Raw genomic sequence first — 25,674 nt, 5'->3', positions numbered from 1 at the left:
GTTAAAACTCTAAAGTTTCCTAAAAAATAAAATAAAATAAAGGAAAGAAAAATCTAAAATATCCATAAATAAAAGTATGATCATTACTCAGGGGGGAAGAAATGGAAAGTTGTTTATTTATTTGATTGATAAGGCTGTGCTCACTGAATCTAGTTCACCAACAAAGGTATTTACATTATGCAACAAACATTTAACCACTAAACATAACAATAGAGCAGTAGTTCTCAACTGGAGGCAGTTTTGTTGCCAGGTTGGGGACGTTTGATAATGTGTGAAGGCATTTTTGATTGTCACAGCCTGGGGAGGGGATGGGAGTGCCACTGTCTTCTAGTGGGTAGAGGCCAGGAATGCTGCTAAGCATCCTACAATGAACAGGACAGCCCCCAACTAAAACAATGAATAGTCCAACCCAAAATATCAGTAGTGGCTCAGAAACCCTGCAAGAGAGCCTTTCTTCTCTAAGTGTGGTCTGTGGACCAGCAACATTGACATCACCTGGGGACTTGTTAAAATTCAGATTCTCAGGCCCATCCTCGACCAACTGAATCAGCATTTACAATTTAACAAGATCTCTTGTGTAATTCATATGCACATTAAAGTTTGAGAAGCACTACTATTGTAGAAATGAAAAATTCCAGTGAGTCCTAGTAGTAGAGAAAATAGCTTTCTTCCTTATAGTGATTTAATTAATTACTCTTCATTTAATGCTTACCTCTTTTTTTTTTTTTCTCTTTTTTCTTTTTAATTGAAGTATAGTCAGTTTATAGTGCTGTGTCAATTTCTGGTTTACAGCATAATGTTTCAGTCATACATGTACATACATCTATTCCTTTTCATATTCATATTCTTTTTCATTATAGGTTACTACAAGATATTGAATATAGTTTCTTGTGCTATACAGAAGAAACTTACCAATTTAAATATAGTAGTTAATATATGCAAATCTTGAACTCCCAATTTATCCCTTCCCACCTCATCCCCCCCTGGTAACCATAAATTTGTTTTCTATCTCTGTGAGTCTGTTTCTGTTTTATAAATAAGCTCATTTGTGTCATTTTTTTAGATTCCATATATAAGGAATGTCATATGGTAATTTTCTTTCTCTTTCTGGCTGACTTCACTTAGTATGATGATTTCCAAGTCCATCCATGTTGCTGCAAATAGCATTTTTCTTTTTTATGGCCGAGTAGTATTCCATTGTATATATGGAACAACTTCTTTATCCAGTCATCTGTCAATGGACATTTAGGTTGTTTCCATGTCTTGGCTGTTGTAAATAGTGCTGCTATGAACATTGGAGTGCATGTATTTTTTTTTTAATTAGAGCTTTAATGCTTACCTCTTAATTGAGAACATGAGTTTTCTCCTCAAGGACACTCAAGGATATGGGGCTCAGTCATCTGGACTGTTTATGGCATTGAACCTGTGGTTCCAATTGTCCTTTGATTCTTCTCACAGGATATAAGTTTTAGAAAGGATGAATAGGCTTGGAAGCCAGGAAACTCTACTCCTTGTTATATGTTTGAATTTGTACGGTGTGACCTTCTGACTTTTGATGAACATGGCATTTAGTTCCTTGTAGAAGATAGTTTTAATAACTTCAGAATACCTTGGGTATCAGAGGTCTTCCATTATGCTTAATCAAGTTCTGTAAATGAATTAGAAACACATTGATTACATTTCCCTTAAAATATACGTAGATTTAAAATTAAGCAAAAATGTACTGGAGGCAATGTATGCTTTCCTAAACCCAAAACATTGACAAATGGACTGAGACAAGTATCTGTATGTGAATTCACCTATCGCTGATATTTACAGATTAATCCAATTGGCCTTCATTCCTTTTAATAGGAACTGATGGTCACTATACTTTGGACCAACTTTCTGTACTAAATCTACATCATTTTTTCTAAGTCCTTTTAAAAAGAACCTTGAAAATATTTAAATAAACACTATCTTTTCCAGTAAATGTAGGTAGTTAAGACTATTCCCATATCCCCTATCATGTCTTTTGCTGAATTTTTATTTTACAGTCACACCAGTACTTAAAACACAGTTATACCCGAGGGTTTCATGTTTGTTTGATTGATTGTTTTTTTACCAAAGCCTTTGAACTCTTATAAATAATGAAATCTACAATAAAAGAATCAAGACAAGCACAGACATCCTTTATATTCTTACAACATTGATATTATATAGTCTCTTCATAATTCCAGTTTCAGATGTACCTTGAATACTTTAGATGTTTGTTAATGTTTCCAAAAGTTTTGTCATGTTTAAGTTTGCATCTCCTGGATTATTGTGGATTTTTTAATTTATATGCAACAGCAAGAGGAATTATTCTGTCTTCTTAAAGTGATTCAGTAAGTATATAAATTAAGGTGTTTATTTGAGAATTTAAAGCACTAAAACAGGAAGCAATTTCCAAAGCAAAGAATAAAATGATAGCATGTTGCCATCCTTGGTTTGTTAAAGTGTTACCTGTGAATACCTTTAATGTAAATTACAGTGCCCTGATGAGTAATGGTACCCATCTAAGTTCAGCTTAGAAACTGGTTTTTCAAACTCTTGGAGCTTAAGAAATTCCAAATGCTTTTAGTCAAACATTGTTATTGTTAACTCCCAAACTCATGCACATTTTAAGAAAATGTAATCCATGTGTTTCAAATTCATTTTTGCTTTATCCATCAAGATATGGTTTGGGAAACTTTTCTGACCCATATGAAGTGTTTTACTCATAATAGAAATCTCATCAAGCTATGATGTTGCTTTGTTGATATTAGGAAAAGAAATGGAGCCAGATTGCTGAAATGATGACCTTACTGACTTTTGAAGAAAAAATCTTTTCCTAGTTTTGATCACACTCTTTTTCTCCCATCTCAGTTACTGTTAAAAAAACAAAAGCAAGCAAACAAACAACAACAACAAAAACATAACTTGACATGGAATCATTCAATCAGCTGGTTGTAGGCAAGGTTTATACAGAGAGATATGGACTGACCACTCCACTCAAACATGTTAGGCAAGGTTGGTCTTGGAACCACCCCTATGATAAAGTAATGATGGGGGTTAGGTACAATAACTCAAAGGGTCTGAGAAGAATACCCCTTCTCTTTCCAATCTGAAGTCTATACCACCAACATCACCACCTTCTTGCAGAGGTGGGGGGGGTAACCTTAAGTAATTTGTATTAGCAGTACACTCCTTTGTATTCTCACCCTTTGTCTCTTTCCCACAGAGGGGCCCAACGGCCCCAGGCAGTTGAGGGTCTGGAGATGTAAGAACTTAAAGGAGCAAGGGTGAAAGTGGGGTGTGCCCAGTGAATGGACCAGTATCCCAAGAGCAGTTGGAGCCCTCATTTACCTTATAACACATGCTCACCCAGTGCAGGGCCCATGGCTTGACAGCACCAGCCCAGGAGGCTGGGCAAGCTTGACATGTTTGGTGGGCAGCTGACCAAGGAGAGAGATACATTGCAGCAATGTTTCCAGCCAGAGTTAGCCCTTGCAGCCAGCGTAGAACTTCCCACTTCACAGGTCACTGCCTTCATCAGTTAAATGACCTTCCCAAAATGCTTCTTTGTGCCCTGGAAAGGAAACTCCTAGAGCCTTTCTCTACCCTTGTGTGAGGTTCCCAGCTGGGCCAGCAAAAGTCTGGATCACCAGCTATGGTCTTCTCAGCCTGTGGTGAGAACAGGCCCAGGGTGGGACAGGATTAGCGCTTGAAGCCTGAAGAGATTCTGCAGACCCTGGAGTAGGACCCAAGGTGCCATTTTTTAGGTTTCCAATAGCTTGGCTTTTAGGGCTCTGGCTTCAATAACACAGTTATCTAACATCATACACCTTGTGAGACACGTGCTGAGGGTGTCAGGGTTTGAAGTCCCAGAGACAGAGCTGAAGTGGAGCATCCTAACCACAGCAACTAAGATGAAAAGCAGGCAACACCGGGAGCCTGAGTCAGTATCTTGTAGCATCTCTTCAGCTCTGGACCCTCTCTATCCCTCATGCCTAGCACAGTTCCAGGCACAGAGCAGGTGCTCAGCATACAGAGTTGAATGAATGAATGAATGAACAAATGAACAGACAAATGAAGCAACAAAAGAAGAGTAAGGAGCAGGCTTGCCCAGAAACTGACCTAGCAGATAATGTGTGTAGCATTAATGTACAGCTGAATTTCGATCTTTTTGTCAGATGGACTTTCACATTGCACGTGACTCTTCACTTATGGTTAGGTTGACAGCCTTTATTACACTGAGGAAAGAGAAGTTCATTGTGTTGTTATGCAACATAAAAGGTTGAAAATCCACAGAGATTGCCACAAATAAAGAAATTATATCTCGAACTCAGCATTTAAAAAGAGGCAAAATGGTTAATCATTTGCTGACAATATGTGCATGGTGTTTTTCAAAACATTTGATATATTGAAGAAAATACTGAATTAGTGGAAATTGATAACTGTTAGTTCTGTTTAAATAAATGAGCTTCATTATAGTTATTCATACAGAAGAGAAGAGCAGGAATCAGGCAGAGGGGTGGAGTGGTTAGAAGCAAGGGCTTGTGCGGCCAGGCTGAGGGCCAGGAGTCTCTCTTCCACAATAATGGCCAGTTCATTACATGTTTGAGAATTTAATGAGATAATCACCCAAAAATCATTACTCCTAAAAGCTTTTAGTATTTTTAACAAAAAATTCGATCGGTATTCACATTGCAGTCTCCAGCTGTCATGGACGTTAATTATATATGGATTTTTACCCGTAGGAAAAAAAAGGAGTTGGGGGGTGGGTGCACAGTGTAACTCCCCACAACCTCCACTGCCCGTGTCTCAGAAAGGCATCGGCTGAGTGGTGGATGTGGCAAAGACTCCTTCTCCCCAGGACAGTCCCACAGGCTGTGTCACTTGTGGGGAGAATGACCTTACTCTTCAAACTATAAATGGGACACGTGAGCTGGAGAAAACTAACTACCAATTTATTTATAGTCAGTGGTTTTCAGACACAATTCCTGGTTTCTGAGTATTTTGCACCTCTGAGACTGTGATTGCCTGAAATTGTTTAATGTATAACAAACTTAACTCATCACTTATCTGCCAGAATGCTATCCCACTGTGATAATTTTATGACAGCTGATAGCTTACTTGAATTTATCAACCAACAGCACAACCAAATTCTAATCCGTTTCCTAGTGGAAAAAATTCCCAGTGAAGTTAATTTTTAACAGTTGTGAAAGTATAATGTTCACTGTAAAAACTTGGAAAACAGAGAAAGAACTAAAGAAAATCATCCTAAATCTTACCATTTTACTACTGTTAGAAATGTTCCTTCCAGGACTTTTTCTATGTTGGAAAATATTTTGACCTCTTAGGGAAGGGGTATTTTTCAAAGATGCTTCACTTTTCAATCAGATGGTGAAACTTGGATTTGAAAAATGTGGACTAGTTTAAGAGTACAATTTAAAAAATCTAAGCCAACATGTAATTATAAGGACCTTGTGCTATGAAATTTAAGCAGTATAACCTTCTAAATGGAATATTTTTGTTGGAGCACTAGAAACAACAAAATCTGCTAGTCAACAAACATTAATTTAAAATGTAAAGAGCTGTCAGATTTTCCTCTATGAGTAACATTTCTCTCACAGCTATGTTGGATACAAGATACTGAATCTAGATCAACACTTTTCCTTAAAAGGATATTCTTTTGCTGTACCTTCAATAGGATACATTTCTTTCCTGGCCATGGCTAAGGCTAAATGTAATAATTCAAAAAAATGTTAACATTCTCCAAACAAGCTTGAAATATAGAAAAATATTTACATCAAGTCTTACAATATTAATCATTGTCAACAGCTTGCATTCTAGATCAGATGTTGGCAAACTTTTTCTGTAAAAGGCTAAGTAGTAAATATTTCTGAACAGAGACAGGCCATGAGATCTCTATTGCAACTACTCAACCCTGTCATTGTGGTGTACAACCATCCATAGATAATACATAAATGGTTTGGCATGACTGTGTTCCAATAAAACTTTATTTTCACTAACAGGCAGTAAGTCAGACTTGGCCCACAGCTGTAGTTTATCGAGCCTCGTCCTAGATAGTCAGCTTTTACTGGCTATCACGTTCATCTGGAATTTTATGTTGGATGGGATTTAAGGGTTTCTGACCTGTCCCCTACCCCTTACACACACAAGGCTTCTGGTAAGCATGGTGGGTAGTACATATGTTTTTCTCCACTACCACTAAAATGCCATTTAAATGATAATAAAAGAATTTAAAAGTATAAACTTATGAAAATAGAGAAGACAACAAACAAAGGATGTCAACAAAATGTTTGGCAGAGTGAAGGAGATACACACTTGGCAGTAAACAGTGCCTGGATAATATCATCTGTGGTCCAAGGGAGGCACCACATGAGAGGGGTTTTGTACAGTTCTGCTGAGCTCTAGTGATCTAGTTAGTATTGGAGGCAGCAGACTGCTTCTCAGGAAAGTTGGGCCCAACCTGATGTAGTCACTGCCTGACCTGCCACACTTACCTTATTTGTAAAACTCAAAGTAATTGCATGTAGAGATGGAGGTCTTGACTCCAACCGTAAACGTTTGGGGATTCAAAGGGCTTTTGGAATGAGAAGAATAGTCCCAACAAGAATTAACAGTTTAACTGCTAGTTCTTTTAGTGCTATTAAGCCATTTTGAAGGCTTTCCCTCCAGGCTTCTTTCTAAGACCTAAGGGAACCATATGCTCTTATTTGCAGAGTCCTTCCTAGTACCCACTGATGAGGTTCCATCATGTGAGGAAGGAAGGAGCAGAAAGTCAGAAGACAAGAAAAGCAGAAAGGAGGCTTCTGGGTGCTGATTTGCATGTCTGGGTCTCTGTCTGCAGAAGGAAGCTCAAACAGAGGGACACTGATAGCTATGGTGCCAGATGGTCTATTCAGATGTCTCACTCCACAGCCCTGCATGAGTCTGGCAGACTAAGGCACTGTGTTAGGAAGCCGTGTGTTCTGTTGTGACAGATGCAAACTTCAAGGGTCACCGGGGTCATATATAATAAGCTTTGCTAACTCTGAGCCAGTAACTCCCATCCCCTTCTGAGCAGAGTATTTGAAGAATTGATGAGAAAAAAATAATATGCTAAGTTGACTGAGGTGTTTTTTTGTTTGTTTTTTGAGACAGACCCTTTTTATGCTGTTTTCTTTTGTCCCAAAGCAGACACTAGTTATATTCAGGTCCTGTTTGCTCTGTTCAGAGGGAAAAACACTGGACTTCATGGGTTATTATTACCACCGCCACATTACTGTTTCCTTTGACCTGACTTCCTTTTCTTATAATAAATCTTCCTATCTTCTCCCTCTCTTTGATGTTCTCATCTCCTGTCTCAGCATATTGTATCTGCATTTCCTTCTCCCATGTACATTCCTTTCATTCTCTAGTTTGGTCTGCTTTCTTTGAGAATGTCAAAGAAAAAACACCGGAGATGCCACATGCGCAGACTTTTCCCCAGCAGCTTCTCAGAGAGCATTTCACTGAGCAAAAGGCATCGTAATATTGATGAAGGTGATAAGGAGAGGGGGCTGGCCACTGATCTCCAGTTTTGGCAGAAGGTAAAATTAAAATCAAATCAAATTCAGCAGCCCCTCTATCCCACGTGTGTTAGGAAAGGCCTGGATATGGGAACTGTGAACCTTCCTGGTGATGGAGTTTTAGCTCTGCCATCACTGCCCACTAGGTGCTGTCGGCTCGTGGTGGCCTCTGGTTCACACCTACTGGATTTTACATTAATGTGGATACCTAAAGCACCACATCGCCAGGACCATCTGTCAGGATGTGGGCAGACAGCCTGCAGTTTTTACCCTTGGATTTATGTCAAGTGGTCATTGTACTTGGGGAAAGGCTGACACAGTAAGATCAGAGAGAAGTAAAGTGGGCATTCGCCATGTCAGACCTACAAGAAGAGCTTTGGTCATCTCATTCTGAGCCGAGTGCAGACGGTTCAAGCAGAAAGGAGGAGTTGCAAACTTAATAAGGAAATAAAATTAACTCAACTACCTTTTGTTACACTCTTTATTACCATTTTATTCTTAGAGCACAATATAGTCACATGGTTTCCTATAAGTTCACTGGGTATGTTTTGAATTGCTTTTTGTGAATGTGGTCTCTTGAATCTTTATAAGGAGCTCTATTAGCCCAATCTAACCTTAGTATGTCTGGGTTTTTTATTTTATTTTATTTTATTTTTACAGCTTCTATTTTGACTATCTTCTTCCTGGCTAACCCCTACCCTCTTAAAAACAAACAAGAAAACAGGGAATTATTGTAAATTATTGAACAAAGCAATACACAGATTATAAATAATAAGAATAGATGACCATTTGATTTCTACAATTGGTTTGTCTATGTATCAATGTTAGTATTTAGCTATAAATTGATAGTGCCTGCTATTTGTATTTTTTTGATGTATAGTTGATTTACAGTGTTTATATTAGTTTCAGGTGTAGAGCAAAATGATTCTCTGATACCCATATGTATTATTCTTTTTCATATTCTTTTCCATTATAGTTATTACAAAATACTGAATATAGTTCCCTGTGCTATGCAGTAGGTCCTTGTTGTTTAGCTATGCTATTTGTATTTGATGTGACTTTTCCCACTAGTTTCAGGCTCCAATAATTTCCCACATGGACTTGCTCTTTCCATATGGGTTAACTCATTATGAGTAAGAATAGCTAACTTTACTAAATATCTTTATGTTGATTAATGAGTATTTACTAGATAAAAGAATAACTGTATAGATTGTTTTTATTTAATCCTGATGAAAAGCCTATAGTCTAGTGATTGTTATCCTCATTCTGTGGGTGAGAAAAGACAAAGTCAAATAGCCTGTCCAATGTAATTTGGCCAGTGGGTGGCAGAGTCATGGCTCCACCCTGGATTTTTAGCCTTGTCACTGTTTCTATCCCACATGCCCTTTTGTATATACCATCTCCATCCCCACTCCATGCCTTTGCCTGCATCGCTGCTCCTCTAGGTGCCCTCTGCTCTATTTCTCTAAGCCCGCCATCCATCAAGTCTAGAATAAGTACTACTTCCTCTGTCCTCAGTGACTGCATATACTACTATCTTGCAGTTTACCTTGGATTGCTATTTTTTAATATTTGTATATTCCTAATATCTCTTTTTAAGTTGTAAGACTGTCAACAAGAGTCTTGTTTTTATAGCTTCAATACACAGCTCAATGTTCCATACTTGATAAATCCCCAAAGTATTTGTTGATGATGATGGTGTTAGATGTCTCCTTGGTGCAGGGTATCAAGTGATATCAACCTTCTTTAAGCTTACCAGCTATTCACAATTGTTACAGCAACTGCACCAGTGGCAGGTAATCTGTAACATCTTTCAGAATTTATGCTCTAAGAGTACAGTTCATAGAAAATACCTTCCTTGGAGGCTTTCAGTTATACTTGTAGCCTGTAGTCTTGAGTTTCCTTTAAGTCTAGAATTATGTTCTAAAATTCACTTTCTGAAATATTCATAATATATCTCAGAAGTGGCTTCCCAAAGTTAGTTGCTTTCTATTCAGTGAAACCTCACGAATGAAACAAGATGCTCCCTAATTTTCGCATGTTAGACACATGATGATGAACTCAACTTCAAATAGATTCCTAGTGGACATCTAGGAAAACCAGGCTCAGTTAGGAGTTGCTAAAGGCCACTTCTTGCAAGAGCTTCAAAGAGTTTGAGACAGTAGATATATACTGTATGGAGGTCCCGTACAACTTATAACAACCTATCTGACATCATCAAACCTCTTGATAAATACACACCACTCTCAAGAGTTTTTAATTGAGGCTGTCAGGTGGCAGTGAGGCCAGAATGCCTTGGTTCAGAACTGCCAGCTGGAGAGGGGAATGAGGTAGATTTCTCACATGTAGATAATCTTAGGCTTGTCCTCCTTCCCTCCGGGGAAAACATGTAAATAGACCCATTTTAGTGGAGCTCAATAATGAAATTTCCTAAAATTTCCTGTGTCCTAAGTCTGGTTGTTGTTATACATTTTGCAGAATTGTAAAGTAATTGGTAGCACATGGAATGGTACCTGCAGGGGATCAGGGCTTGCCTGCCTTGTTTGCCTCTGCATAACTTTTGATATATCTCTGCTTGGTGGAGCCAAATGTTTATTTATGACATATGGGCTTCCACTGACTCAGTGTGACCACAAAGTGACTCTATTATTGCCAGAAATCAACTACATTTGCATCATGTAAATATACACATACACACACACACACGCATCCATATATGTTTATATTTCAAAATTCATATAAATTCCAAAATTACTTTCATGTCTTTGTGCCAGCTCCTATGAAAATATCCCAGATTTGTTTCTGATCATTTTACTGTTAACTTCTTTGTATTCTTACTACTGTATGGAAATCTAACTTGTGTTTGGCGACCACAAAGAGTGCATAGTAGGAAACAGGTGAGTTCTTCCCAATGAATTTTCCCTGGAGATTTTGTAATTGGCAGAGTGTTCAGATTCCTGTTCCTAGAGCTGAGTCAGACTTGTCACTGTTGTAGAAAGTCTTTCTAGTGGTTACCAAAAATTCACTGGAGAAATAATGAAAATATCAATACAGTCACTTAAAGATAAGTTAAATTAAAATTTTTTTCTTAACTTATATTTCATTATTCTTACTTTGGAGGGAGTATTGGCTGGAAATATTAGAAATAATGTTGAAGTTAATCCAGAAATATGAACATGTTGCCACAATAACCTTTTTCTATAATTATGAGCAGTCAGTCACCCAGTCAGAAATGACCCCAATGTGAATACTGTTTGTAACGGCAGCTACTCATCTGTCTGCACAATTGGGACAGAAAAGTGACTCCAGAGGTCACTATTTAAGTACATCTCTTTCACCATTAATATGATGGTTTTGTTTTTAAATTTGGATATTATAAGAGCAAAGAAATAGTTGTTTAAAAATATACGACCACTCCTCAAGAAATTAAACATAGAATACCTTCCTTAGAGCCAGCAATTCCATTCCCAGGTGTATACCTAAAAGAACTGAAAATAAGCATTCCAACAAATCCATACACTATGTAAATGTTCACAGCAGCCCTCTTCACAAAACCTCAAAGCTGGACACAATCAAAATGTCCATCAGATTGAAATGTCCAGATTGAATAGATAACAAAATGTAGCATATCCATCAGTGGAATATTTAGTCCTCAAAAGGAATAGATACATGCTACATCGTGGATGAACATTATGCTAAATGAAAGAAGTAAGATACAAAATATGAAATATCCAGAATAGGCAAATCCACAGAAACAAAATGCAGATTTGTGGTTGTCAGGGGCTAAGGGGAAGTGGAATGATAAGTAATGGCTTAGTGGGTCAGGGGTTCCATTTGGAGTAATGAAAAAGTTCTGGAACTAGACACAGGCGATGGTTTCACGTTATAAGTGTATTTAATGCCACGGAATTAGATTCTTTAAAATGGTTATTATGGTAAATTTTATGTTGTGTGTTTTACAGTTTAAAAAAATTTTTAAAATATGACTACACATTCTGTGACAAACTCCGTACTTAATAAGCAGCAACTACTCCATCATTATAGTATGGTTCTGGGTTAATCTCTCTGTGCTACTACTAGTAGCAGCAAGCACTCTGTGCTAGGTACCATTTTAAATGCTTTACTCTACTCTGAGCAAGTATTATTCCTAAATAACAAATGCAGAAAGTGAAATACAGAAGTGAAAATGAAATTTTCCCCAAATCACATAACTTGCAGATGGTAGACCTGATATTTGATGCCAGGTTGTCTAGCAACAAAGCCTGTACCACTGCCTGCTGTGCTATTGGGTGAGCTGATGTTGTCCTGTGACAATAAAGCTGATGTGCTTATGGCAGCGTGTTCTCAGGCTCCCAGAACAATGTCGATGAAGTTTCAGTCCTTAAAGAACAGACTATTTTCATGCAAATCTGCAAAGTACAAACATATTTCTATTACTTTTATTATTTGTTTGGTTACCATATAATCAATTAGATCAGTGGTTTAATTACCATTGAACATACATATACCATGAAAGAACTACAAGAAGTGCAGTTCCCTTTGGGTGCAAGTTCACTGTGCTGTGCAAGTTCATTGGCTGTGGTCAGAGGTTTCCTGTGACCATTTGCAGTCTTCTGTTGGAACAGGAGTTACATGCAATTTCTCAAATATATCTCTCCCTCCTTGTCTTTCATTCCTGGGGCTTAGTAAGCTAAATGAGGTTTGGCTGAGTCATAAAGCAGGGACTTGGCCATAAGGCATGCAGGGGGCTGAGAAAAGTAAGAAATATCATAAACACAGAGAATGGGGCCAGAAGTGATAGGTGAGAAGAAACTAACTAGAATAAAATAGCAGATTCTTCCAGGGATTTCTGTACAATTCCGAATCAAACTGTCTGAGAAGTGTGCCTCACTTGCGTTGCATTGCAGAGCCTCTGTATTGCCCAGCTCTAGAAAGGCATCATTTACCCTGTGGCCTGTGAATAACACCCTGTGGACTCATGCAGAGGAAAGCCTGTGTGACTATAAGCAGAGGTCCCTCAGATAAAGCCTAAAGTCATATCTAAAAGGATGTAGTCTGCAAGGCAACCAGAGCTCTTGGACAGACACAGTTCTTGGCAGCAAGTAAATGCTGAAGGGCACGTTTTCAGCATATACCATTGAAGTAGACACAGGGAGACCCACAAACAGGGCCATTCTCCCGATGGGAGGGCACAGGCAGCAGTTAGGCAGGATTCAGAGACAGCTCCCATTCCAATGAGGAGATGGAGTGGGTCCCACCAGTGGGGAGGAAGTAAGGACCCATGACTTACTGTTCACCTATCTTAATCTCTGTTCATCCCACCCAGACTTCATCTAGCCCAGTAGAATTAGTGGTGACAGAGCTCCTGGTTAACCATCAGGTCTGCCTCCCTTGGTTCTGTAAGTGGCTCAAGCAAAGCCTGCCATGGGAAATTGTTATTTTTGATAGGGAGCTAGGGCTGGCGTGGGCAAGGGCAGGCAGGTTTCATGATGTTCGTACCTGGAGCACAGCCATTTCAGGCTCCTCATTAGTGCTTATGGAAACTTAGTATTATAGCTCTTTCTTGCCTGTTCGCCATCCAAATCCTAGGAAAGACCCCTGATCGTTTATCCCCTCTGTTCTTTTCCTGCCACTTCTCTCAGTCCAGGAGTCCAGCCCAGGACTCGATAATAATGAAGTGTTTCCTTACAGCACTTTTTCGTACAGAACATCACCAGATAATATGTGTTTGCTCTAATGATTGGGTATTTATGAAGGTGGAAAGTCCTCTCCTGGGGGCACCAAACCAATGGTTTTCTGCTAGGAGATTTCCTTTGAACAAGGTGCTATCACATAGTATAGATGGGTTTTAAATATTTCAACCATTTTCAAGCTGGCTCTGGGTCATAAATATCTCTCATCGAGACTTTTGGATTCTCAGATTCTCCTTCATAAGAGGGCTCTCAGTGAAGTAGAAAAATTGGCAATGAGGCCCTGCCAATGTAAAAACACTTTATTTAATTTCAAAATGAAGCCATTACAATCTAAATACACAGAGGGGGAAATGGGACTGTGCATTTTGCCATGCTTTTAAGTGTTTTGAACCTTAAGAATAGTTTCTGAGCTGGTTCCATTTCAATCCTGTCTTAGAAGAGAGAAACTACCATTCAAAGGCCCTTCCAGCTCTGGGACTTTACGATTTTTTTAACAAGCACCTGGCATCAAATTTCCCACATAAGGCACATTTTTGAAATACCAGAGGTTTTTTTGGTGGTGTGGGGGAGGCAAGAGGCCACTCCTACAGCCTCTGTTGAATGAATGGTGATTGTCTTCTCACCCCATAATTCATGCTACCCTCTGGACCACTGGGAAATAGCCAGTTGAGGCAGGGATAATTCAACTATTAACCCTCACTTTAGTTCTTCAATAGATTTTTCTGTCTTCCTCTGTGGGACAAAATATTTAACCAGCTGTTTCAAATTTACAACTAGAAAGTTGAGTTTCTGAAATCTAAATGACATTACTACTCTGTTTTATGATATAACTTGTTCTTCTCTCTGGGCAGCAATAAGAATATAATTAACCAGAAACAGTAAAAAAAAAAGTTGATCCTGTTTAATATTAACTGTGACGATTAATGTCATTATCACCAGATTTTTTAAAATATATTTTTATTGATACATAGTCAGTTAACAATATTGTGTCAATTTTATCACTGGATTTTAGGTCACATAAGAATGAAACAAATTACATTCAAGTACAGCTTGAAAGCAAGCAATGGATAAAATGAAGGCTTTCAAAGATATGTTGACCTCTGTCATGTGTAACACTGATTTATAGAAAAATGATTTTGTGATTATGATATTAACTTTTACTGTGGACGTTCAGGTTTCCAAGGCTAACTCAATAGAGGCAGTTTATCCCCTTGACTTATTTCCCTGATTACTATGCTTTCAGTTAAAGGAGTTCCCACTGGGGAACAGTAGTACTTTGAGTTGGAATTTCATGGGTCAGTCACGTAGGCTTCCTTCAAGAGAGGTTTGGGCATGAAAGGAAATGTGCTGCGACTCATCCAATTGTGCTACACAGATCAAAACTGCGATCAGAACCAAACAAACCATCATCATGTCTCTAAATACTGTAAAAATGAGAGTGATACAAAATTTATAATAGGATTTACATAACTTAAAATATCTAGGTATAAATGAAATCCTCTTTGATTCCATCTATTATTAATTTCTGCTTATATCAGACATAGTAAATTAGTTAATGCCTTTGAGCTTCAGATTCTTCTTCTACCCTGGAAGTATGTACATCACAGGATGTGATGTTGTGAGCGTGAAGGGGCAATACATTCATAAAGCTCTTAGAATGGAGCCCGACATATAATAACCAATCAATTAACGTTAGCTAGTTTTTCCCTTTTTTTGCTGCAAGAAAGTCTTCTTCTCACTTGGGATGCTTTGAATACAGCAAAGTATCAAGCCTTTTCTGAGAGCTTCCTGGTGGCATCTTGCTATACATGTCTCTGGCTTCTGAGCCTTGAAATAGCAACAGCATCAAAAGCCTCTCTTACTCACTACTTGACATCCTAGAATTTTGAAGGATTTCAGAGACGAAGTGAATGACTTCAGCACTGCTTTGAGATCTTCTTTCTTGCTAGATCTTCTGTCATGTTTCCAGAGAAATTTATTTCAGTTGTATAGAATTTTATTTCATCCTGCACTTCAGTATTAGCTCTATAAGTTCTTTTTAAAACAAGCAATTAGGTGAAAATTTCAGGACACTAAGAGACCTAGAGATTCCAGGGGTCATTAGGATCCCCTTTTCTCTAATCAAAACAGCACTACAGCAGCCCACCTGGCTGAGGGTCGATTTCTTTCTCCATATAGTCATAGTTGTAATTGTGATCATGAAAATGGTAAGACACATTACTAAGTAAGTACTTGCTCTGTGTCATGCACACTTCTGTCTGAAAACCTCACATGAATTCATTTCTTTTGTGCTCATGTTTACCAAGGTGACCAACTCTTGGTTTGTGCAAGTCTTTCCCAGTTTTAGCACCAAAAGTTTTAAGTCCCAGGAGCCACCTCAGTCCCAGGCAAACAGAGATGGTTGATCACTCTAAACAACTCTTAGATATAGGTGCTATTATTATTGTTCACAATTAAGCCACAGAGAGGTTATGTAACTTGCCCAAGGACATAAAGCTAGTAAGGAGGAGAGTCTAGCTTCAAGTCTGGGCTCTTCACCACCACCACGGAGCAGAACTGGATTTTAGATGAGGGGTCAGAGCAATTGGCCGGAGAATGGCTTCTAAGGGGAGGGGCTTTTCAGTCCCTGTCTCAGGGCAGAAACATTGGTTATAAGAGCATCCAAGAATCTCCATCACCTGAAAGTTAATGGACAAGTCTTACTCTGTTCTTTAGGAGCAACATTAAACAGCAAGCCGGTACAATTTCTCAACAGTTTTCACATAAGAAATTCGCAAGTATGTATACACAAAAAGACACTACAGATCACTGCATGTGATTAGATTTCAGCCCTCACGTGCAAAGTGTCCCAGTACCCTTCCTCAGCTGACTCCCCACCCTCTACCTTTTGCTGCGTGACTCTTAATAAAACTCTCTACTTTCTGTTAGGACAAGATTTCTGTTTCCACCCGATCTTCTTGTTCAGGGTAATTTTATTCTCTATCACTACTTTCACTTATTGTAAGATTGCAGCGTTTCACATTACAACTCAGCTTTGTAGAGGAAATCCACCATCATTTGCCTAGAACTTTTCATGGACAACTAACCATTGGTCAGTAAGGGGGAAATTAACTGAGTCTTTGTTTAAATTTCATCTCATCCAATCACTTGAGTTGTACATTTAGGAAACAACCTCTCATTTGGTTATAAATATTCTTTCTCTTACACCCCCCATCCTTATCTCCCTAAGGTGGCTTCTGGAGGCATGAGGAAGTGGGTCCTGTTTCCTTGTGATGGTGGAACAGCTTTGCGCCTAGAGGATGGGAGTGTCTTCCTGTGTAAAGGATAAGGTCCTTTGCTTGCTGATTACCCTCTCAGCTAAAGTCTAGGATGATGTTACTTATCTTCCGGGCACTATGTGCATGGGTAGGCCCATAGCTCTACCTGGCAGTCTGACTGCACCTCAGCACCCACTGATGCTGTGACCCACTCCGAGGCCTGGTTGGGACAGTGCTCTCTGCACTACACTGGGCAGAACGCCTCCCCACTATGGCGATTTCTCTGAAAAGCTGTCCTGCAAGAACCTCAACCTCTTCTTTCTCCTGTCCACTCCATTATAGAGGCAGGGATGGCCCATGAGAGCTGAATCTCAGACCTTCTCTGCCTGCCTCCAACCTATGCTTTTAACTAAGTTGGCTTCCCTGGACTGTTGCAGAGAGCCACCCGGGAGTGGATCACCTTCCTAAAGATCACCATTGCCCTCCATGTTACCATACTTAATTTAATATATGCCCCTTCCCCAAACTGAAGTCCAAATATAGGGAAGGCAGAACCCATTTCTGATGTCTTCTCTTCATAATCTCCCCTGCTAGAACTTAAAAGTCTTCTTTTACTTCTTCTATATTATATTCTCCCTGCCAACCATAAAACTGATCTAGCTGCCATCCTCTCCACATCACAGGTCTGTAATGGAAGTTCTCCATGTTCAGGGGTTGATAGATTAAAGGAAGATAAAGAAATGTATAAAATCCTTCCTCAAGACAAAAGCTTTGCTTGCAAGGCTGTTGCTGTGCTGTATCATACAATTTCAGCAGTTAAACGATGGATTCCTTCTTACCTTAGTCTTTCTCTTTGTATTCCTCTAACATTCTAATGTCTACCCCTCCACCACTTCATGGCCACCCTGCCAGGTAGGTGGAGGCTCTAGTGAGTTGGGGCAAAGCTTAAGAGAAAAATACATTTAAAACTAGAAATATTAGCCTCATAGCTTGGTAATTTAGTGAGACATCATTTAAATTACCTGCTTTAACCAATATCAACTTTTTCATTGTATATGACTGTTTTCTTTCTAAATTATACAGCTAATACATGAACATAAACCCATAAGGAAAGAATTAAAATAATACAGAAGCATGTGGAATAAAATGTGCATGCTCCCCTCCCCTAATCCCACTTCTCAACCAGAAGTAATCATTGTCAATGGTTGATACATAGTTTGTCAGATCTTTCTCCCATGCATTTATATAAATATATGTGTTTATGTACCAATCCATAATTTTGACTTTTTTTCCAAAATGAGACTACGGTTTGTATATTTCTGAATATACAGTTATATCTATGGTTTATATATTTCCGAATATACAGTTACCAAATTTCCCTTCCCTTATCTGAATTTTATTTGCATTATCAAGACAATCATGCACTAAAGAATTTTATTTCATTCTGATGATTCAAAACAAAAGCATCTGTCATGCTGGTTTGATAACTGACTGGAATTTTTGCCACAAACTGGAAGACATACATAGTACTTTTGCTCTGGGTAGGGATGTTGCACCCATGTGCACGTGATAATGGCCAGTAGCCAACCAGCTGCTGAGAAGGGACCATGTATTTCTCAACCAATGATGTCATAAATAGATCTTAGTAAACATGAGACAAAGTTCTCTTTCCCATTACCTTCCTGCCCTAGATTCTTCATCAAATGAGAAATTTGGTAGTTTAGTTCTTAGCACACGTGAGTTCAACAACTCACATTTCTGAGTACCTAGTACAGAACAAAGCCCTGGAAATACCAAAATGTTTAAAGAATGTCTTTGGATATTGAGAAATAATTCAATATTATCTCGAATAGTCATTTCAGATATTCATCTTCACTTTTGAGAATCTTTTTTTTTTACCATGGAATATCTTTCCTTCTATTTCCTGTATCAGAGTTATGAAATAATTGTTATTCTGTTCAAAGTTTTTGAAGTTCAGTTGGGGAGTGACACAGTATAGTTTCAGTCTAAGATAAAAATCTGTTTTACAAGTCATATGGAATTAAAGTTTGAGAAGTGGTCCACACTGGCTTGTGATGTCTTCTTCCATTTTTTTTTTCAGGCAAAAACAAGAGTATTTTTAAGTGATGAGTTTGTTCTACATTTTTTCCCCAAAATTGTAATTTATGTTTGACTTCAAAAACATAACTTTTAAAGTACTTTGGAAGTGTTCTAGTCAGACAATTACCAGTTTTATTTCTTCCTACTTTATTACTGTCCAATTTAGGCAATTTATACAGTTAAAAGACAGTATTATTCATTTATTCAGAGTCGGTATTTTGAATTCCATGTCTTTGAGATACATCCAGAGCAGAATCAAAAGGGATATAGAAGAAATAGCTTCAGTGGTTCTGAAATCTAGTCTGGCTAGTGTCAAACAGGAGAGGGAAATCTACTCTAATAGGCCCTGCTGCCATGTCCTATACTAACTGCTAGGAGCAAGTCCTGGCAGCCTTGGGCAAATGTCCAGCCCTGCTTTGGGCAGTCATCATAGACACATTTCTTCATGACCCTCTACAGTCCTTCATTGAATCATTGAATTTCAGAGCTAAAAACTAAATTCTAGTATGGCAGTTCCTTAAAAAGTTAGGCACAGAATTACTTTGTGAACCAACAATCTCACTTCTGGAGACATATCCAAAAGAATTGAAATCAGAGTCTAAAAGAGATATTTGTACACCCATGTTTATAGCAACATTATTCACAATAGCCAAAAGGTGGAAACAGCCCAAATGTCCATTGACAGATGAATGATGAATTGATAAACAAAATGCGGTATATGCGTACAATGGAGAATATTCAACCTTAAAGAGGAATGAAATTCTGATATAGTGAAATAAGCCAGACACAAAATGATAAAAATTGTATGATTCCACTTACATGAAGCACTTAATGTAGTCATAGAAGCAGAAAACAGAATAGTGGTTCCCAGGAGTTGGGAGGAGAGGGAAATGGAGAGTTTTAGTTCTATGAGTATAGAGTTTCAGTTGGGGAAGATGAAATGTTCTGGAAGTGGATGGTGGTGATGATTGTACAGCAGTGTGAATGAACTTGAATGCTACTGAACTGTACACTGAAAAGTGGTTAAAGTGGCAAATCTCATGTTATATTTATTTTACCACAATAAAAAAATTCTTACCCTCATAGAGCTTACAATCTAGGAGAAAGAGAAAGATAATAAGCAAATAGAAATGTAAAAAATTTTAAAGTGCATTCTAGATTAGCTTTTGGCCCACCCTCATTTTACAGATAAGAAGCGAGAGGACAGGGAGAAAAGATAACAAGAGCCTATCCAGTAAGACCCTGATTGTCTGACTCATGGGCCAATGATTTTTCTGTTGAACCATACTTTCTTTTTGAGATACTTCTAGTACCTCTATTTTGTCTGAGCCTTTCGATGATGTACTGGAAAGAGAATAGACTCTGGAATCTGGGCTCAAATTGCAGCTCAACTGCTTCCTAAAAGTTTGATCTTTAGATTTCCTTATTCATAAAATGAGGATAACAAGACCTACTTCATAAGAGTAATTTGTTATTGTTACACCTTGGTACAAAGTAAGTAGTCAATGAAAATTAGATCCCTTCCTACTAAGTTCGTCAAATGCCTCCTCTGAATTTGTTGCTCATTTATTTATATTATGTTCAACATGCATATACTTTCAATCTAGCAATTTCTGCAAAGATATTCCTGTTTGAGTTTTATAAATCATTCTAAAAGTGCAGTGTGGATATGGAAAAGAATGATTCAGTTGAAAAACCTGGGAAATAAGCCATATACATTTATTTGACCCTTAGTTAGCTGGGAAAGAATTTCCAAAGTGTAAGTTTGGTAAAAAATTCAAAACAAGAGCTAACATATTCCTTTTTTTCCAAAAAAATAAAGCCAACTCTGATATTTCTACCAGCTTAAAAACAAAAAACAACAAAACAAAACAAAACAAAAAACCAAAGCCATACTGTATTTTTATTTTAAAAAGGTGCTTATCTCTAAATAAAAAGTATATAATGGCATGAATTATCCCAAGAATGATGTGTTTCTCAGATCCAATATATTTAGAAAAGTGGTCACAGTTATCAACTGTTAGCAAAGAATCACAGGACATTAAAGTTACTACCACAGTCCTCCTTCACCTGATTCTACAGCTTTCTCCACCTCTAAGGACTCTAAGCTTGGTTATTTTGATTATTCCCTCTGAGTTTATAATTTTCTTCTAATTCCTTCTACCACATGTGAGGATGAAAAAGACCAATTATTCCCAATTTATACACATCTATAAAGAGCTCCTCTTTATTGATTTGCCATGGCTCTTTAGGTTTATGAGAAGATTCGTCTTACGTGCAGATTAGAGAATTATGTTGATTATATAGTAATTGCATAGAAATTAATGTCTTAGGTTATATTTCTAAGGCTGAACAACTTTTGTTGTCTTATTAAAGATACTGGCAATTTATTTTGGGTTGTACATCCTTTCCCTACAGAAGCTATAGATAGCTCAGCTGGGGAGATTCAAGACCATTAAACATTATGACTCTGCAGAAGGTCGTATCACTTTATGAACAAAACATGGGTCTTAGATTTTAATGAACTTAGATCTAACTCCTGGCTCTATATCTTACTTGATTAAGTCATTTACCTCTCTGACCTTTTAACCTTTTAAATGAAAAGAGATAATAATCGACAATTATGAGGATTAAATGATAATTATATAAAAATCTAACAGAGTTATTGGTACAAAAGTAAATATTAGTTATTCCATACACACAGAAACTAAAATTTTATTTTTGATTCTAGTTTTGCTTGATTTAGAATTTTCACTAGACTTTTAAAATATTATAAATTATAACTCCATTCTGAAATGTTATACAATGCAACTTGCTTAAAGCATCTTTATTTAAATCTACGTTTCATTTATGTTCTACCGTTGTTTAAAGTTATTGGCTCACAAACTGAAAACTAAAGAAAGTATTTCTAAAGGTATTTGTGTGTTGAAGTCTAAAGTGTAACTCTGGGAAGAATTTGATGTTTAATGCTATGTGTATTTGTTTCTAGATTCCGTTAGAAGTTGTGTAGCAAAGCTGTTTTTCACCTGCTCCCTGAAGGGTCATTACTGCCTCTACAGTAAATCCAGTTTTATTCTCATCAGCCAAGAACCTCAGCCATGGATCCAGATCATGTTTCTATTTCAGCAGGTGTGTATGAGCTGCGTTCATCGTGGCTCCTTATGAGACAGTGGGGTATCAGTTTATAACAATTTTTACTGAATTATTCTTTGACCATGGTTGCTATGTAGATAATAGCAGTATATTCACATTTCATTAGTAATTTTTAACATGGATTTTCTATGTTTTAGGATAATTTCCTTATAAAAGGCCCTGGATTAGTAATCAGGAGGACAAACCTATTAATATCTTGACTATCCTTAACTTTAAAAAAGAAGAACAAATGGGAAAATACTTTTTGTTCAACAATAACAACAAAAACATCTTATTTGGGGGAATAGCTTTCCTCATGTAGAGCTAGCCTTTATTTCCTCCACAGTCTTCCAATCTCTAATTAATGTTACTATCGACATATCTTTTTTTGACATTGTTAAGATACTGGCGTGCTACTTTTTTCCATAGAATTTATGTATACAGGTAAAATTACATAAAGAGGAGCTTTGAACTTAACAATTAAGAATTTGATGCAAAGATTTTAACATCAAAAGAGATTCTTATTTGGAAATATTTATCTTGAATGCATTAAACTTGCATATAAAATTTGAATATAGATTATAAAATATTAGTAATAGAAAGGATCTTAGACATCATTTTTCCAGATAATAAAATTGAAGGACAGAACTCAGACCACCTGACAGCAGAATGAGTGATCTTTTCACTGTTTCACATTATGTTAAAAAGCAGAATGGAGGATGCAAGCAGGAACAAGGAGGGTGGAGGCCGAGAAAACAGAATGCAAATTTTATAAAATGGTTAAAAATTAGGCCAAATGATAGTATTTACTTCTATTAATAAAATATTTCTATGTTGAGCCCTACAAAAATCACCAGCCAGAGAGTTATATTTCTTTCTAAAGAAAAGGCATGCTTATTAAGAAAAAAATGAATTTTAAGGCTACATTTATCATAGTTGAAAAGTAGAACTGTAGTAATTAAGAAAAGAGACAGCTTAGACATGCTTTAGGGATACCATGTTTCTCTGTATTGGGTCTTCTTAAGAACACTTAATCACATCGCATAAAGAATAACTCACATTTTGATGTGAATCAACTTATATGTGAATATTAAAAACAGCATTGATTTTTCTTTCTTGAAATAATGATCTTATTTTTCTTCTACTTTACTAATACTTTTCAAATAGTTTACATCACTGGTTTTGTAGTTGGTTTCATCTTTGGCTTTGTTCTTAACAGTTGTCAGTTTTCTGAAAACAAACCAAGAAAACTTGATTTTACTTTTGCCCCTTTAGTCTTATTTAATTGACTTAGTCTAATCCTTTGTCTTTCTCTTTAAGCAAAATCACCAAAAAAACCTGTTGAGCCTGCTTTTCTTCTTTGTTCTTTCTACTATACTGTTCTCTTTCTTTTTTCACACCTTTGATATTGTGTGATCTGGGTGAAGCCTGACTTTGGGGTAAATAAAAATCAAATCATTGACTTGATAGCTACAAACCCAGTACTACCTTTGTATGCTGGCCATACTGTTTCTCTTCTCTGTCAATTTACACACTCATGGAGCTCTCAGATTAACAGATTCCAATCTAAATGGTCCTCTTTGAAATGAAGATTAATTAAATCAGGTTCTGCTCCTCAAGTGAAAAATCATATGCTGTATAAGTTTCTGATAATAATCAAGAAATTCCCAGATGTCTCCACATTTTGGGTTTCGTAATCAGTTACTGGCTCTTAACCTTTTAAAATCTGTGGACTACTTACTCAAGGTATAAGACCCTCTGCTTTTTCCCACTTAGAACAAGAAACAGCTCATCTTGAGGATAATAATGAGATTCTTCTGGAAAAAATTTGTTTTCACTAACTAAATACAAACTTTGTATACACAGACCTCTAGAAAGTCTCATAAGTCAATGTTTGGACTGTCAACTGACATTGAAAATGGGATTTTATAAGCCAATATTAACTTAGTATACCTCACACATAAAGGATAGTATATATGGTATTTATATATATGTATCATATTATTTTGTGTCATTTATTTTTATATTTTTTATAAAATTGTTCCCTTGAATTGAAACACTTCTTGTATTCAGAGGTATAGCATCACAACATGTAAATTACTATTAAACACATAATTGATTAGTAAGTATATAGTTTAAATCTTCCTTTGAAAATTTTATTTTCTCTGGCTTCAGTGAAATACATGTAGATATGATTCTTTTTTTACATTTAAAGTCTTATTGTCCAAAACCTAGAGTATCTTAAGGCTCTAAGAATATTTACCAATTATCCATTTTAATATTAAAGGAGTTTTTGTCTTCCTCACCACCTTCACACACTATTCATATCTGAAAAGTTGCATAATGGACTTAGTTACTTAATGTCTATTCTTCAAGATCTAATCTATATAAATAAACTTGATATTTGTACTTTAGTTTTAATTTTACACCTTAATTCCAAGATTTTTGAAAAATAAATATAAATATTTATATTAACCATTTTCCAATTAAGTAACATGCTTGGGAAATGATTGAGGTAAACACTCCATTATAAAGATTAGGCATAGTTATAGAGATCAGTATCAACTATCTTGAAAATACTATTTAATAAATTTTCTGTTAAAAAGTAAAAAAGCATTAAATGTATCATATATTTGATCTTCAAGATAGATTTCTCTATTGTTTATTTAGATTTAAAACATGTTAAAGTTCAAACCAAACCTCAGTAGTGCTTTGCAGTTAATCAAACAGTATTTCTCTCATTAATACCCCTTCAGAGTCTGTTTCCTGAGCCCCTGTCCATACAGAGTCATTCTGTGCAATTCCTCAGTGCCCTGTGGAAGAAGACCCAGACAGAGGGTGCTCACAACTTTGAAACAGCCATGATGGAGTCCACATTCCCGCAGCAGAAGGTAAATGCTTCTTGCCTTGGGCATGTTTTTTTAAACCCAAATTCAAGATTAGCTTGAAATAATTTGCCTTACCTGAACAGTTCAATTTTTCCTTCTTTCTTTTATTATTATCAGAAAACACTTATTAAGTAATGAGTTTCATGTCATGCTGTAATGGACCCAGGACCTAGTGATATTAGTAGACAAGGTCCCTTTGAGGCTCACAGACTGACATAATCCAGCCCACTCCGAGCCACACAAAAACTGCACACATGGTATGGAATAGAAAATATTTTACAAAAGAAGACAGCTCTAGGATTGAAAGGGGAAAAGCCTCAGGGAATCAGGCTCTAGGTTCTTTGGTGCTTTTCATTTCTTCCCTCCATACTTCGTCCCATCACCTTGTCCTCTATAGTCACCACAAAGCATGAAATGGAAGGTAACATGAACAGGAAGAGAGAGAGCATGGTCAGGGTGAGAAAGAGCTCTATTAAGGCAGGCAGGGATAGTTTGAGAAAGAGCATTTTAGGAGTGTGGAAACAACAGCATCACTCTCAGGACACAGATGACTGAGACCTCCTGAGCAGGCCATCTAGCTGCGAAAGGACCGGAGTGTGGAACTACACCCATCCAGTCAATAGAGTGAAGCCAGAAGTGGACATCCACTGACATGATCAGATCTGCACATGAGAAAGGTCACAGGTCTTGGCATGGAGATGTCATTAGAGGAAGCCTGGCTGAAGACAGAAAGACTACGAAGGAAGCTATTACTGTAGTTGGGTAGGAAATACAGGCCTGAACTAAAGTTGGAAGTTATAGGAAGAGGATGAATTCAAGAGCTATTAAAGAAGCAGAATCAGTAGGACTTGGTGCCTGATAAGGAAAATGGAAGAACAAAGTTTGACTCCGGGTGCACCATATGGCCAAATGGATGATGGCATCATCCTGAAAAAGAGAGACCACAAAAGATGCTGATGTGGAGGAAGAAGATAAATCATTCTGATTTACTTATTTGAGTGTGAGTTGTTTGTATAGATAGCCAGATGGT

At 37.2% G+C, this 25,674-nt stretch overlaps 1 protein-coding gene across 12 annotated transcripts in view; it reads left to right on the top strand.

Moving 5' to 3' along the window:
- The window catches only part of VEPH1 (ventricular zone expressed PH domain containing 1), a 269,370-nt gene that overhangs the window by 113,150 nt on the left and 130,546 nt on the right, over window positions 1-25,674 (top strand). For 11 of the 12 annotated variants that reach the window (XM_072959777.1, XM_072959772.1, XM_072959740.1 and 8 more), the window contains exons 10-11: window positions 21,614-21,753; window positions 24,513-24,647. In XM_072959777.1, the coding sequence (XP_072815878.1) occupies window positions 21,614-21,753; window positions 24,513-24,647 (275 nt within the window). Of the gene's footprint in view, window positions 1-6,746; window positions 7,135-21,613; window positions 21,754-24,512; window positions 24,648-25,674 lie in introns of those variants that run through there. The other variant, XM_072959782.1, reaches the window with a different exon arrangement.

Source organism: Vicugna pacos, chromosome 1 (assembly GCF_048564905.1).
Source record: "Vicugna pacos chromosome 1, VicPac4, whole genome shotgun sequence".
NCBI classification, from domain to species: domain Eukaryota; kingdom Metazoa; phylum Chordata; class Mammalia; order Artiodactyla; family Camelidae; genus Vicugna; species Vicugna pacos.
This window is presented reverse-complemented; position numbering and strand designations above follow the sequence as displayed.